The sequence below is a fragment of the Malus domestica genome, chromosome 16 (genome assembly GCF_042453785.1).
Source record: "Malus domestica chromosome 16, GDT2T_hap1".
In the NCBI taxonomy this organism is placed as follows: domain Eukaryota; kingdom Viridiplantae; phylum Streptophyta; class Magnoliopsida; order Rosales; family Rosaceae; genus Malus; species Malus domestica.
In genome coordinates, this window is record NC_091676.1 from 24,990,578 (window position 1) to 25,006,844 (window position 16,267).

General features: G+C 35.9%; 2 protein-coding genes across 2 annotated transcripts; one reads left to right on the plus strand and one right to left on the minus strand.

Moving 5' to 3' along the window:
• Positions 1-280: 280 nt before the first annotated feature.
• Positions 281-9,201, minus strand: LOC114822105 (galacturonokinase-like). Its single transcript, XM_029096187.2, has 14 exons — positions 8,974-9,201; positions 8,244-8,357; positions 7,912-7,983; positions 7,022-7,065; positions 6,109-6,238; positions 3,498-3,563; positions 3,319-3,398; positions 2,988-3,087; positions 2,019-2,194; positions 1,730-1,770; positions 1,607-1,635; positions 1,291-1,360; positions 1,080-1,169; positions 281-772 (listed from the first exon to the last, which is right to left on the minus strand). The coding sequence occupies exons 1-14, from the start codon at positions 9,004-9,006 to the stop codon at positions 528-530; spliced, it is 1,290 nt and encodes a 429-aa protein (XP_028952020.1). The 5' UTR covers positions 9,007-9,201; the 3' UTR covers positions 281-527.
• A 1,445-nt stretch (positions 9,202-10,646) lies between these two features.
• On the plus strand, positions 10,647-11,954 carry LOC139192967 (protein SMALL AUXIN UP-REGULATED RNA 51-like). The gene has a single exon (XM_070815910.1). The coding sequence runs from the start codon at positions 11,018-11,020 to the stop codon at positions 11,510-11,512; it is 495 nt and encodes a 164-aa protein (XP_070672011.1). The 5' UTR covers positions 10,647-11,017; the 3' UTR covers positions 11,513-11,954.
• The last annotated feature ends 4,313 nt before the right edge of the window (positions 11,955-16,267 follow it).

The following is a 16,267-nucleotide window of genomic DNA, read 5'->3' on the forward strand; positions in this document are numbered from 1 at the left end:
GAATACTAAAAACTGATCGGTTCAACAAGTCTGGAAAATGGATTATTTTGGCCAAATTCCTAAACTAGTAGGTAATTCCTTGGATTCAATTAAGGACAAATAATCCCGTGAACTTCTCACACATTTGGATTTGTGTGGGGTTTGTATTTATATAGAAAATATGTGTCGTATGAAGGAAGCTTCAGCATACTGTGGAAGGATCCATTATTTAATTCTTTGAGTGGACATCCACTGTTCTACAATAGGATTCGATTAAGATCAGTGTCAAAAGGCACACAAATAAGGACAAATAATTCATCACACTATATTCCAAGGCCCACCACAAGAAAAAATGGATAGAAAAAGGTGCGTTTGCTATACCGCCTCATATGTTGTACATATTTATATAGAAGCTTTCTTTTCAATACTCAATATCCTATATTCGTATTTGCTAGTTCTAATCAAGGTTCATGTCAAAGTTTAATACAATGAATGAAATGACTGAAAAAATTGAACAAATAATTGGGATTGATAGACGGTCACAAAATTCAAATAACACGGGCACAATCACCCGCCTCGCATATCATAACCGCTGTATCATGGTTTAACTGTCTTGCCAACTCAGGTTGGACCTTGTTATACTCTTCCCTGACAAATGATGCAGCTTCATCGGCATGACCAGCATCTACTAGTGCAACGCAGCAACCTCTAAATCCAGCACCACTGAACCGTGCTCCATAGACACCAGGAGCCCTTAGAAGGATCTCGCGCAGTTGTATCAGCGGTTCAGAACCTTAAACAATTACAACATCAAGTTAAAACCCAATTGATCCTTTGCTTCCAGCGGCAGACAAGAGGAAACATCATTCAAATAATAAGGGTAATTCAATAAAGTCCCCGTGCTGCCCAAACACGACTTCATTCTTTTAATCATTTCAAGGCCATCATTGGTTCTACTGATTTGGCTAGACAAGACTTCATTCTTTTAATCATTTCAATTGATTATACTTATTATTTTCCATGCACCGTGATTACAAATATTGTGGAGGATGCTTAAGAAAACAAACCAGTAGCTAAGAACAAAGGGGAGTAAATAATACCGCATTCATAGTTCTGAATAGAACTTAGGCCAGATTCTGAAATGAGCATTCCAAAATCTTTGAACCTGCCTGAAGCCCAAGCTTCGAGTCCTGGAAAAGAAACACAGTATTTTAAGTAGTTATAAATCAATAAAGCAAAGAATAACATAGAAACTAAAACGACATAATTCTTTTGAAATTTAGATTAGTGACCATGTAGATTCGGTAATACCTTTGCTAACCCGCATATTCTCTGAGAAATAATGCTCCGCTCTCTTGGATAGATTAGGTTCTAATATGTGCTGCAAGAGAGAGTTACTGATAAGTCATCACACCCACGTATTTAGATGCCGACCATTGCAATGTTAATGTAACAAACACTTTAAATTTATCAATAACGTGTGCATCACGAATGGTCAGGTGTTCTTTCATTAAACGATATCCATTATCGGTGCTTGTTACTGGGCAGCCAACCATTTTCCTAATACCAGCATTTCAAAACTACATACAATGACAAATGGTCAGGTGTTCTAGACAAAATTTCTTACCTTGTGAGTATGATAAACTTCTGGGTCAACTGTTTGTAGATGGAAAAAGGCAGTCAATCAATATCATTATTCAAAAAATAGGAATGCATATTAAACTTGAGAAGGTGAGGTAAAGGTACTAGCCATTGGATAGGAGCGGCTCTGCTGCACCACCTCCAGATGCACTGGTAAAAGGAGAAAAACCTATGTCAGCCAGGGATCAATAGTCCAAACAAGAGGAAGACAAATATGGAGTTGGGTATAGCATTCAACAATAAGATGAGTCATGTGAAAAATAAATGGATGATGGCATATGGATTCAACGCAAACCACCACCAACAAAAAACGACTAGAATAAAAACATCATGGTTTAAATACTTAATGAAAATCAAGAAAAGGGTAAATTTATTATTACAAGGGAAATGGATCTTACTTCAAAAGAACTGTTGCAGCTTCTCGACACTCTACAACTCGATGATTATATCCAGGATGGACAGTCAAATTATGCTTCAAGCCTGAAAATGCCAATAATATTTTGTATGCTTCCTGCCACTCAGTCTCGTGGTTCTCTCCCAGTTTTGGTGGGTGTATAAGATTATGTTCTTTAGTCTGCACATGCAATCTACATTATGAGACGCCGTGTTGCTACTACTCAAAATTAGAGCAGAATCTGATATGTGGTTATAAAAGGAAAAAGATCAATAGAATGAATAAGACATATCAGACTACAATCTGTAGTATAGCAAAAGCAAAAACTTACAAAAAATTAAAAAATTAAAAAATTGCTACAAAATAAAAGCACTGTACTGATTAGAACAGTATTATGCTTTGAGGTGCAGACAAAATTCTCCTTTATTAGTAATTTAAGTCTGAGCTCAAATGCTAGTTTGTTTCAATGTTCAAATGGTTGAAGCTATATTTATAAATTTACAGCTTTATTTGGTACAACCCTTAGTATTGAAGGAATTAGGCAGATTATATCATTTTGTGATTCCATCCATTTATAATCACAAATTAAACATGTAACTGAAATATATACTTAGCCCTTTTATGTAATACGAAACGTCAGTTGCTGAAATCTATAAGAGTTACGATGTAATCTGTTTCAGGCACAAGCAGATCTTTCTAGACAGATCATTACAAAGCAGCAGCCAGAATGTAACTTCTATAAGAATTCATCCATACAATTCAAAGTGCTAAAAGATTCAGTAAAGGAAATCATGATGATGACTGGATCATTCAAGTCAATGTAATGTAACAAATATACAGAGTGCATCTACGTTAGAAAGCATCAAAACTGAAAAACAAGACCAACATATCAGGAATAGAATAAGACGGCACTTGAAATGAAACCACTGTATATAAATTTACTTATTAAAACATAAGACAAATTGTGCACTACCTTGCAGTTCATGCACAATAGACAACCATAGCTCGAAAGCAATATGGCTGATTGATCCAATATACCATTTCGCAGGCCCCAAAATTCATTTTCAATCAACCTACAACAACCAAAATTCGTTAAAAGGTTTGATATAGCAAAAGAAATATAGAAAAACAGTACTTATGAAGTTCTATTATTATTTTAAGGTTTGATATAGCAATATATGTGAGTTACACTTGTTGGACCCTCTAATGCTGGTGAGAGGACTTCCGGTAGGGAGGTTTGTGTGTCAAAGTATAAACTAATTGTTGGTCCAACTGTTGGACCCTCAAATGCTAAAGAAACCTACCGATCATACTCAATATTTTCTTCAGGGGACACTGTTAGATTATTTGCAGTTTCCAAAGCCAATAGGTAAGCTACACCAACCTGTCAAACATGTAAATGTAAGATTAACGGGAATATTTTCAATACAATCTTTTCTTGTCATCAATCAACAAAGTCAATCAACAAGGAAGACAAACTTACAGCAGCAGAAGAGCTAAGGCCTGAACTGTCCATACCTTCAGGACCAATTATATATCCAATGATACCCTATAATATGTCAAACAAATAACCTTGTGTATAACTATTTAATAAAAGATTGTATAGAATCATTAGACAAAGTATCATATGCAAAGGAAAAATGCCCATAAAATAGTGTGTACCAAGACTTTGCACACAAATCTTCAAGATGGATGGTTGCTACCCAACAAGCATCGCAGAATGTAATAAACTGAACTCATGGATATAAAAATGGAAGAAACTTCTGTGGATGGTGGACCTGAATAAATTTTGATCGCAGCCAATCACAATTCAATGCTTGATGCAACATGGACAATGCAACATCGGGTACCAGATAAAGGTCCTTATTTGTCCAGTACATGGTGTTGCCTAAGATACCGTAAATTTAATTGTGATTCTTTAAGGTAGACCATGCCTGAAAATGTACAGATTGTAAAGCCCAGAAGGAGATAAAAGCTACCATGTTGGGGGCCCTTTGTCCAAGTTTTCTCATTGTTTATATCCAACCAAGAGACTTTAACGGGCAACGGTAGAACGGCAAATCAAACAAAGAGGTATGTCTCAAGAAGTTAGGAAAGGAATAGCAAAAGGTAGCTTAGGCAACCCCAAGTAGCAAACAGTTAGGTGTCAGAACGAGCCGGCATCCTCTAGAGATCTCTTACTCACTTGCTATTCATTTCTAAACATGTTTTTCAAATGGATGAAATCTGCACAACTAACTAATTCAAGATATAAAAAAGATAGGACCATAAATCATTAATCTGGAACAAATCAAATGAATGTAATGGAAGCGATCTTCCATTTATGATTCCCAGTGCCTTGGTACCAAATGGCTTACTTGAATATAACACCATCACTCAATTCATACCACTGAATGCAAGCTACGGAATTTGTCCATAGTTCTAAAATGTGAGCAAAAGTCCTCAGAAATGCCTGCATGTCCAAGTAATATTAATCTTGTGACTTTGTAAATTCCTGAAAATGTATACCATGTCGAGCCCAGAAAAAGATAAAGGTGACCAAATATATACTGAGGACCCTTTGTATAATTCTGCTTATATCCAACTGAGAGATTTTAACGTGCAAGGGTAGAAAGGTAAATCAAACAGAGGGGTGTGTCTTAAGAAAGGAACACCATCAGTAGCTTCAGGGGAGAGTTAGGCAATCCGAAGTAGAATGACAGTTAGGTGTTAGAACGAGCTGGCTTGACATACTTGCTTTAGAAAAGATAGGGCAATAAATCGTAAATCTGGACCAAATCAAATTAATGTAACCGGAAAGAATCTTCCATGTATAGTCTTGCCAGTGCCTTGATACCCAGGTAGCCTACTTGAGTATCATTCAATTTTAGACAACTGAATGCAAACTATGGAGTTCTACCACTGTCACATCCCGACCCGGGTCCACCACATCCCGGGCCCGCTCTACCACCGTAGCACGATATTGTCCACTTTGGGCTTACCATTCCCTCACGGTTTTATTTTTGGGAACTCACGAGCAACTTCCCAGTGGGTCACCCATGTATAGTCTTGCCAGTGCCTTGATACCCAGGTAGCCTACTTGAGTATCATTCAATTTTAGACAACTGAATGCAAACTATGGAGTTCTACCACTGTCACATCCCGACCCGGGTCCACCACATCCCGGGCCCGCTCTACCACCGTAGCACGATATTGTCCACTTTGGGCTTACCATTCCCTCACGGTTTTATTTTTGGGAACTCACGAGCAACTTCCCAGTGGGTCACCCATCATGGGAGTGCTCTGGCCACCTTCTCACTTAACTTCGAAGTTCCGATGGAACCCGAAGCCAGTGAGCTTCCAAAAGGCCTCGTGCTAGGTAGGGATGAGAATATACATTTAAGGATCACTCCCCTGGGCGATGTGGGATGTTACAATCCACCCCCCTTAGGGGCCCGACATCCTCGTCGGCACACTGCCGGCTAGGGATTGGCTCTGATACCATTTGTCACATCCCGACCCGGGTCCACCACATCTCAGGCCCGCTCTAGCACCGTAGCACGATATTGTCCGCTTTGGGCTTACCATTCCCTCACGGTTTTATTTATGGGAACTCACGAGCAACTTCCCAATGGGTCACCCATCATGGGAGTGCTCTGGCCACCTTCTCGCTTAACTTCGAAGTTCCTATGGAACCCGAAGCCAGTGAGCTCCCAAAAGGCCTCGTGCTAGGTAGGGATGAGAACATACATTTAAGGATCACTCCCCTGGGCGATATGGGATGTTACAACCACAGTTATTCTTTTACTATAATAAACCAAAACAATGGTGAAAATATGCTACCATGGGTCAATTGAGAAGTGCGAAGAAATAATATGTTCAATAAATTAAGGGGACTGTTATAAGCACTCCAAAAATCTCATTCTGCACTTCTCATAAGTGTATTTTTCTTTCTAATTATAGAAAGTTTGGAGTGCCAATGAGATTTTTGGAGTGCTAATAACAACTCCCTAAATTAAAATAACAATAATAATAATAATAATAATAATTATTATTATTATTATTATTATTCAACTAATCAGAAAAAAGGAGGTCATTAGAGAAATATCTCTAACCTGGGCAAGGGAGTTCTGCCTACTCTGTAATGCATATAAGGCTCCTCTCGCATAACTTCCCCAATCGCTTTCTTCATCTATTTTGGAAGCATCAGTTGCATACTTCCAAGAGCACTGAACTTCATCAACTCTATAAAACCAATAGTGAATAATCAAATTCACCGAATGTCACATGATTACAGATTGTAATCCAAGTAAACTAATGACTTACTATTTGAAGAAAAATTCATACAGAAAATAGGAATACTCAACTTCAGTAAATGCGACATGATTACAGACATAAGATCAGTATATATGTTTCTATCTTACTGAAGTAGATTCCTGTTAACTTCAGTCAAGTTAAAAATTGAATAAAAATGAAAAATTGTCTACCAAACTATGACCTAACTCATTAGTGTAATAGTGGTCACCCTTTTCACGCAGACCAAAGCCTACTTAAGGGTCCAAGCTTCTCCACATTTGAAAAACTACAGGCTCCTCAACTTAATCCCTCGCTAAGTTTTTGATAAGGCCTTGGTGCCAACAGTTACAACATGTTCGTCATGCAGATAAACTTTTGCTCGACCAATCCTTATCAAAGCAACGCTAATTCAATATCCTCATTATGCATAACCAAAGTCATATGACACCCAGTATCGCCAGTGAGGAATAACAGTTTTTGCCAAAAATTCTGAAGATAGCCAAAACTGAGCGCATAGGACACCCCAAACCGAAGGCCTATGCACCAAAACGAAGGCTGTAACACCTAATATTTGGCTATTCTTTAGTACACTCATAAAATCTGTTATTTTCTAACAGGTGTAGATTTTTTCTAATTTTGATAAAACTTTGGGAACTCGGTAAGCATGTATTTAAAATAAATTACTGAAAGAATGCATAAAATATAGAAATACCATGAGAAAAGACCCCACACCTGAACCGACATTCACCCTTAAACTGTCCTGAACGCAGTATAACCTACAGCAAGAGTTCAATGGCTCAGCATGCAGATAAATACTATCAAGACCAATTATGAGGAAACTAACTTTAATGTTTAACTTTCATGGTTTAGTTTATAAGTTTCTCTAGTATAAGTTTTTGTTCAATGCCCCATGGTCCAAAGCATTCGCAGAATTTTGAGACCTTTTGTTCTACATGACAAACAATGTTCGGCTTCAGGTCTGAGTAAACAAATTCATGCATTTGATGATGAGATACAGCTCATTTGGAAAGTGCTTTTAAATGACTGAAAGTGCTTTAAGAGAAAATGTTTTTGAAACCAATCCTTAGTAAAAATGCAAGATAATTCTAGAAAAACACTTCAAGTGCTTTTGGAACCCAAAAACATTTTCTCTAAAGCACTTTCAATCATTTAAAAGCACTTCTCAAACAAGCTCATACTCTATGAATCATTCATAGTCCCAAAGCATTCTAAAAGCTTTAGAGAAGCATGCACAAATAGAACCTTTTACAAATCTTTAATAAAAAAATGAAACTTTTTCACTTAAGGGGCAGTAAACAAGCAATAAAACACGTTTTGTGGCCTTTATAGTTTAGTGCTCCCTTATTGTCTATTAGTGTCCCATTCTTGATAAAGTTCCATCTCTTTATTGAAAATTTGTAAAAGGTTCTATTTGTCCATCTTTCCCAATATTTTAAGATTATAGTTTTTCTGGTAACTGCATCTTAGTTACGTTACGTTCCTAGAGATTACATGTCTTCTTAGAAATTTCTTTATCCTTGGTTTTTCTAAAACAGTGAAGAGAAAAACCACTGAAAAGGGATCCATGCTTTGAAAGGTTAAAATTGTGTTTCTATATTTACCTGAGTGTCACCAGAAGGAACAAAACCTAAAAGTATTCCCTTGTTAATTGTCATAGCTGATACAGTCCCGCCCTGCAACCATTTAAAATAAATGAATATACTTTTTTCGTATTACCCAAAAAAGTAAATGTAATGAAAACAATAAAGTGTGGTATCTCACAGAAAGCTTGATAAAATTAAGCAATCAACTAACATGCATAGGTTTTTGTTACACAGAATTCTATGAACAGAGACTAGGACAAATCAAGTTTAATAATATACTGAAATGAGATCATCAGGAGGTCGACATGAGCATATCATCGAATGATAAAAATGAGCTACCTAACACTAACCTGATGATCAATATGAGCTCCCAATGGACAAATTCGATAAGGAGAAACTACGATGCGAACTTCTTCACTACCTGTCCCAGCCATTTCTGAAACTATCTGTCTAATTCCATTTAACTGTAGCATACAAAAGAACATCTACATAAATAGTTTTACCATACAAAATAACATTTATGATCACTACAACATTGGAAAATGATAATACAGTCTCCGAAGATAGGGTCCAAAGAATTCCACCCACAGTGAAGAACAATTCCGAAGGCAAAGTTTAATTAGCATTCAAAAATTTGTTCCTGCTTTTATATAACCAATGCCAACCCAATTCTTGCTTCGAAAAGCTAGAATATTTCAGCCTAGCAGTGGTTTGTTAATATTGAAATACAATTAAACAAGTGACTTAAATTCAATAAAACAATTGCTCCAATTTTATGAGTTAACCAAAGCAGGCAGCCTTTTTTTTCTTACTACGAGCGATTACTACTATAAGCTATACTAAGGCGGAGTGGGGAGGGGGAGGGTTGTGAATCCGGAACACATTGGAGTGAAGAGGAATGCCCAATCCACCAGGGCAATCCACAACTTGCGCAAAGCGGTCGGCTTTTAAGTTTTGATAGTTACCATTGTGGTTTTCCATGAAAACTGGTAACTATGCAGGCTGCTTCCTTCCAATAAACTCGAATGTGGATGAAAAATTGCATGAACCCTAATGAAATCTTAGAGGATCAAAGAGTACCTGAGCTTCAGAAGGCCAAGACGATTCAGCCATCTTCCCAAATGGTCTCCCAGAATTGAGCAATCCAAATTGCAATCGAGCCTAATAATGCAAATGCAGGAGCGTTTTATGCTGTAGATTTAGCATAAGAGATAGTTGGATCTCAGGGCGGGAGAGAGAAGAGATGATGTGAAATTGAAGGAAAATCATTGTTGGGCAGTCAGGTAGGCCAGCCTAGCGGCCACATCCGCGGTTAAAACGTCCGTTTTCCGGTTATTTACACGTACCCGTTTTCAACTACCTTTTCTTTTTTCTTTTTGGTGTAAAGTTGTTCTAAAACACGCCTAGTCGGACGGCATGCTGGGGTCTAGCGTCTAGGTGTTCAAGCGGAATTTAGACGGGCATTTAAGCGAACTAAACGGATTTAAGTAAATCTACTATATTTCTTGTATATAAGTGTATGTGTATACTTAAAATATATATAATTTCATCGTAAACTACAAAGCAGATGATATATATATATATTATGAAGTATTGGAACATAATGAAAACATAGGAAACAAACATATAATGTGTGTTCATTTAAGTATACAACAAGTCCCTAATAATTTATTGTAAAAAATAAAATGCAAAATAAAAGTTATCTATTTTATGTCTAAGTGAGTCGCAACCTAGGCGAGTCTAGGCGAGCTAGGCGGGCGCCTCAACAAGTTTAGATGCCCTTTCTTAATTTTCAAACGCCTAGGCATTAATCGGGGCAGTGGCTAGCCGCCTAGCGCCTAGGTGGGGATTTTTAGAACAGTGAAGTTGTAAACCCAATGATTTGGTGATATTCCTCTTCACTTATAAGTGAGAGGTCTTAAGTTCGAATCTCGTTGAATTCGATACCAAATTAGGTTGTCAATTGTATGGCTTAGCCAAACTCCCCCTCCCTTTAGTGTAAAAATATCGATGTACTCAACAACAAAATTGTAAACCCAAGCTACGTACCAATTTGTTTTGTAAGACACCATTTTTGTCTATAAGCGGTTTTATTTTATCAAAATTGTTTTTGCACGAAGCACTTTCATAAAAACGGTTTTAACGACAAGATTGCTACGCCAACAAACTGGAAGTCGAGGGTGCAATGTTGGTTCTCCTTTTGTATCCCAAGATGCTACACGTGATTTTGTAATTGTTTGATGTTAATATTGTAGTCAATCGGAAACTTGTACGCAAGATTTTTAATAACGGTAGATATGGAATTAGAATTTGGGTGCCCAGGTCAGTTGCATCCATATGATTTGATGTCACGAACCGAGGGTGGGAGTGACTTTAAGACATTGAAAAATAATAATTTTAGGATACATGTTGAAATTGATTTGGGATGTACTTATAAAGTAATAGGTTTTGTTTAACATGATGAGGCTTAAATAATCATATCATATTAGGTATATGAAGCATTTAATATAAAACGTCCCTTACAAAACTTTTCTTCATCGAAAAATACAGACAACTTTTCTTATTGTTAGCATACTTGTGCTTTTACACTTCGTTGTATAAGGTAAAGTAATCGGGCATATCACACAGCATGTCTTGGATTCAATTCTTGAAGTTGGTGAATCACACGATGGTGATCAGGAAGAAGCTGAAATGTCTTTGTAAGTCTTATCGGCCCTCCAAAAAAGACGAAGCCACTAACCAGTCCATTTTCAAAGAAACGAAATTGCTTTCATAAACTACTGACCAAGTCAACAAATTAATTGGAGAGGTGAACATGGGAAAACAAGAGTCCATTGGGCTTAAGAATTATTTAGCCAAGCCTCCGAACAAAACACATAAGCAAAAACACCACCGATTTCTCTCCCAAAAACACAAAAGGGCAAATTAATGAAGAAAATCGAAAAGGGTAAATTAGTCAATTCGAAAGAACAAAAACACAATCATTCCAATTGCAATTCCAAATCACGGACTCTATTTCCACACTTAAAAACTGATTCAATTTCTTCCCACTTCCTCCCTCTCCCAAACCATCACACAGCTCTCGTTTTCTCTGTCTCTTCCCTCTCTCCTCCGCTCTGCAACAATGGCGACTGCCATGAAGAAGGTCGAGAAGATCCGCCAAATAGTGCGCCTCAAGCAGCTTGTGATGCGCTGGAAACTCACGAGTCTCCGCCGCCGCTCCGTCCTCTCCAACAACGACTCCGACGGCTCAAACCGGCGCATTCCCTCCGGATTCTTGGCGGTCTACGTGGGGTCGGAGCGAATCCGATTCGTGATCCCGGCCCGGTTTGTGAACCTCCCAGTTTTCGTCGGATTGCTGAACAAGGCCGAGGAGGAGTTTGGATTCCAGTGCAACGGAGGCCTGGTCTTGCCCTGCGAAGTTGTCTTTTTCAAAGAGATCTTGATGCTTCTCGAGAGGGATGAGAGCAGGTTTGGACGGCTGGGATTGGAGGAGTTCTGGAAGGTGGTATCTGAGGTAGGTCTCGTCGATTCGTGCAAGGACTCGGCGACAAATGCTGCCGCGAAGAATTCGGGTTGCCATGCCTTCACTCCTCTGCTGCAGAGAGCGAGTGGCTGATGGAGTAAAGTTTTTTTCTAGATGTCATTAGAAGCTAAATTTGAATGTCTCTAATGCCTTTGGTGTTTTTGGGAAAAGGTTTTTAGAGATTAGGGGATTGTAAATGCAGATTGGCAGGAGTGCTCATGGATTTTGATTGGGTTTTTTTCTTTTTCTTTTTTTAATAACTTTTCTGGTAGGGATTTTTGGTTCAGAGCCATCCTTGAAAACCCATCTCTGAAAATTGCTTTGGTGGGATTTCAATGAGATGTAGTTGTTGAACTCCGTTTTTCTTTTGGGTTTCTTTTTTTAAGGGATCAAGTTGTTCTTTTGGGTTTCGTTTTTTTTAGGCATCAAGTTGTAATGATGCTGTTAGTTGATGATGATGAAATGTTAGGAGTATGTTTAGCAATGGATTTGAAATTTCTTGGCAATTAATGCAATTTTTAACATTAATGTTCAATAGTCTGTGTTCTATCCGTACGTGCTTTCGACTTACGATTATTGGAAGATTACGTTTTAATTAAAAAGCTCCGACGTTCTTTCATTTGACATTGACTACTTATTTTTGTTTACAATTTTGCAATTGTTTTTACTCAGAGATATTCTAATCTAAATGTAAAAGTTACAAGAATTCAAGATTCGAATTTGAGTGCTGACAACTTTAGCCAACTTGACACACCCTTTCTAAATTTTATTAAGCATATGATTGTCTCCATCTCAATTCATCTCAATTCAATTTGTCTCAATTCAATTCGTTTCAATTCAATTACGGATTAGTAAATGAGCCATTAAGAACGTAGTTACCATGTTTGGAGTTAATTTCTTTTCTTAATTAAATTTATTAAATTTTGATGGAGATGGAGTTTGCCAAGTAGGTTAGGTAGGTCTCAAAATTCCAACCATAACCCATGTAGCATATAGGATTAAAGGTCTCTGCAACGGATTGTGTGAAAGATTCTGAAAATATTATTATACTCTAAATACAAGCAAACATATATATAATATCAATAATCCCATTGGCTTTAGCTGAGCATATATTTAATATCAATAATCCCATTGGTTTTAGCTGTGTCTAGTTGCTATGATTTTTGGAGGTGCTGATAAAGTTACAGTCATGATTTTGGAAGTTATTGGCATACAAGTTGGGTTAGGAATCCGTGTTCGCACACTAAAAATGACGAGAGTTTTATTTAAGGAGTTGTTTATTGTTAATTTGAAAAAGTTATAATGCACTCTTTTTGTTAATTTGCTAATAACTTTCCTTGCATTTATAATTATATTACATTTTTGGATGAAGGACTTGTGCTTTTGAAAAGAATTTATGACAATGGATTCTCATGGGTTTCCAAAATTTTGATCTCCATTTGCAATTTATTTAATTGTAAGTAAGTTGGTAGGATAAATGAATTATTGAGATTGAAAATAAAAATTTAAACACTTGTGAAAATCAAATTTAACGATTAACACTTTATGAAAATAACAGTGAAAATAAAAACTTATAACATTCATTGTACGTAGAATTAAAATCACACATTTCAATAAACAATATCCATGATTATTGATTTGATTCTAAATACTGAATATTTTTTTTTACATTCTACAACACTTTGAAAAATTTTATGTTCATTTTCTGAGTAATTTGTGCTTGTATTTAATCTAGTCGTTTTTACGGGTCAAAATTTAGAAGTCCTATGACAAGTCATCCACTAATTATAGTTGAGTGGATGGATGTGTTTGGATGTGCTTCTTATACGTGCATGTAACATTTCGACCAAAAAAAAACTACGTGCAATTAACATTTAGTAGCTCATGTAACTCTCTCTCTCTCTCTCTCTCTCTCTCGTCATAAGAATTTCGAAAAAAAAAATCTTGTTTTAATATAGATAAGGATAAATAACTCTCTCTCTCTCACATTACAAGAATTTCCAGTTGAATATAAAGATAAAAAAAAAACTATCCCTTTTATCATTAAAAAAAAAAGTCTCTCCGTTTGAATAGGGATAAAGTTTAATCATACTGGTCACGAGAACTTCACGCAAAAGTTGGTGATTCACCATGCATTCAACATAATTAAACTGTGCATAATATACGAAATTCAGTTAAACATAATTTCTTTTGAATATGACCCTGAATCAAGGACAGATACAAAATAAAAAACATAAGTGTGCAAAAACCGTTAATGTGTTAAAAATTCAAGTAGACCACAGTTAAGACTACGAAATTTCAGTAAAAAATAATTTCTTTAGAAACATAAATAAATAAAAAGTAAGACAACCACCATTGTGTTAAAAATTCAAGTAAAATAAAGTTTTACCTTAAAATTAGGAGGCGAGATTAAATTTTAAAGATGACTTTTTGACTTTGACATAATGCAAGAATTGCAAGGAAACATGATATGAACTACTTTTTTTTTCTTAACACACGAAATTATTTATAATAAAGAAGAGGAATGAGTTTAGTCTCATAATTAACTAGCAACAATGTGGTTCAAATTCGCATTTGAAGAGAATCAAATCTAAAAACTCTCACTTACAATTTACAAGTAAAAAATAATTTCTTTAGACCTCTCACTTACATAAACATTTAATTTAATAAATGCAACAAAAAATAGGATGTAGACCAAGGTATAAAATATCGATGATATCGAAAATATCGGTAGTCCAAAAACACGGAAATTTCGATGGAAATATCGGGATATTATCGATATCAATAAAAATTGAATAAAAACCACTGAAATTGTAAGAAAAACTTGGAAATTTTTATTGAAACTTTGCATGATATTTATTTAGTCAATTATCTATTAGTTTATCACAAAAAATTGGAAGGAAATGCATTGCATGATAGATATAACTGATTTAAGTTGATTATATAGCGAGCTGACAAATATTGTGAGTGTAGAAAATATGTAGTAATTAATGAAAGAAGTTTAAACACACCATAATCATTTATATATAATGAATTAGTACAATATTTTACACTTTATACATTGCATGGTAAGATACATGAGTGACTTAGCCATGTTTAAAATATTGATGATATCGAACATATCGGTAATCCAAAAATACGAAAATTTCAATGAAAATATCGGAATATTATAGATATTTTTGGTCATGTGTAGGACTACTAAATTTTTTTTTAAAAATGCCGTTTTGAAATGGTAATTAGAGCGATGAATTTATTAATTTTTAACCGTGAAAGAGTTGCAGAGAACGAGGATATGATTTTTTTTACTGAAAACTCCACACGGAGACGTGCTACGGACAGACTTTTCATAACTAAAAGTCTGAAAGCAAAATTCCCAAACCTTACGAATCGTACGACAAATTTTTGCGCGCCAACCCCTCTCCCCCCAAAAAAAACCCAAAAAAAAAAAAAAACCCTACTCATTGCTTTTTAGTTTTATCTCCAACGACTTTATTCTATCACACCCACTCCACAATCTTCAAAGTTAAATACATAATGTTCAAGCAAAAGAACGAACGTAAATCGGTTGACAAAATTCCCGATTCTATACTTCGAGCTGATAAGTTTGCTTTATTGTGACTACGAGTAAAGTGAAACTCCCTATAGCCTTTCTGGGCCCCGAAAGGGGTGAATAACCATATATTGTCACCGGTTGTCCCGCTTTTTAAAAAGAACAAAAAAATAATTCAAATAGTCCCTTAGTAATTTAGACTACAAATCACATGATACAAGTTGCCATTATAAACAATCTCATCTTCTAAATTAGTTTTATCAATAGTTATTTTTTAAATTTGAACTCGCGACTTTCTCCAACAAACTAAGGGTTCGTATAATAGTTTTAAACAACTAAAATAATTTTAGAGAACAGAACCCTAAAAACTGAAACCGTTAGCCAATTAGATGATCATCCCATCCTCAACAAACTTAACCCCTTAAAACTAATTAAAACTACCTAACAAAGTTTGACCACATTGGGTTGCTATGAAATTCAAAATCTCCAATATTATAATGGTATTTAATTTATGGTAAATGGATAATATTGTTTTGGTAAATGGATAATACTTGACAAATTTGAGAAATACCCCGTAATTAATGGTGTTCTGCTGCTACAATCCTCTATTTTCAAGAGGAAAATATGCCGTTTCAGACTGCACATAAGAACTGAGATTCCAGTACTGACTTGTCAGTTTGGCAACTGATTCCAATACATCCATGAAAAGAACTCAGTTAGGTTCCATGAATTATTTCCAACATTTAAAGAACAAATAAACTTAAATAAACAAACTACTTGCTAGAAAATTGTTGAACTTGCTTTCGCGGATATAAACGATACTTAGGTCATCTCTATCATACTATTAGAGAAGTATGATGGGAAAAATTTAGCGTAGTTCCAATACAATTCTAGCCCCAAATTGGGTTTTTCAATTTCTATTGGTGGGACTCCAGACAAGGCAAGATAATGCCCAGGCGAGCTCGGAGGCCAAACTAGACCCTTTCCCAACCTAGGCAGCATAAACCCTACAACGAATTTAAAAAAGGATAATGCTAGGGAGACTAAATTTGTAAACAAAATTTACTAAATTAAATGACATGGAAGTTGAGTATTGAATCATTACTTGAGCGTTGATAAACGTGCTCATTTTTATTGGTGACACATCGTCTAAAAATTTAGTTTTCCTAGCAGTATCTTTTCAAAAAACAAAGAGAGCTACAACACTTTAGAATTTTATTCATCTCTCCAATCACAAGTGGCCACGTGGAGAAATCCTTGACAGTTGTAGCTCTTGATGTGTGTCTCTCCAAAAATCA

Coding starts and splice junctions, on each gene's coding strand:
- LOC114822105 (XM_029096187.2), bottom strand. CDS start 9,006: ATGGCTGAATCGTCTTGGCCTTCTGAAGCTCAG. Junction 6,239..7,021: donor AAGGGTGAATGTCGGTTCAG/GTGTGGGGTCTT, acceptor TTGGTTTTATAG/AGTTGATGAAGTTCAGTGCT. Junction 1,170..1,290: donor GAATATGCGGGTTAGCAAAG/GTATTACCGAAT, acceptor TTTCTTTTCCAG/GACTCGAAGCTTGGGCTTCA.
- LOC139192967 (XM_070815910.1), top strand. CDS start 11,018: ATGGCGACTGCCATGAAGAAGGTCGAGAAGATCCGCCAAATAGTGCGC.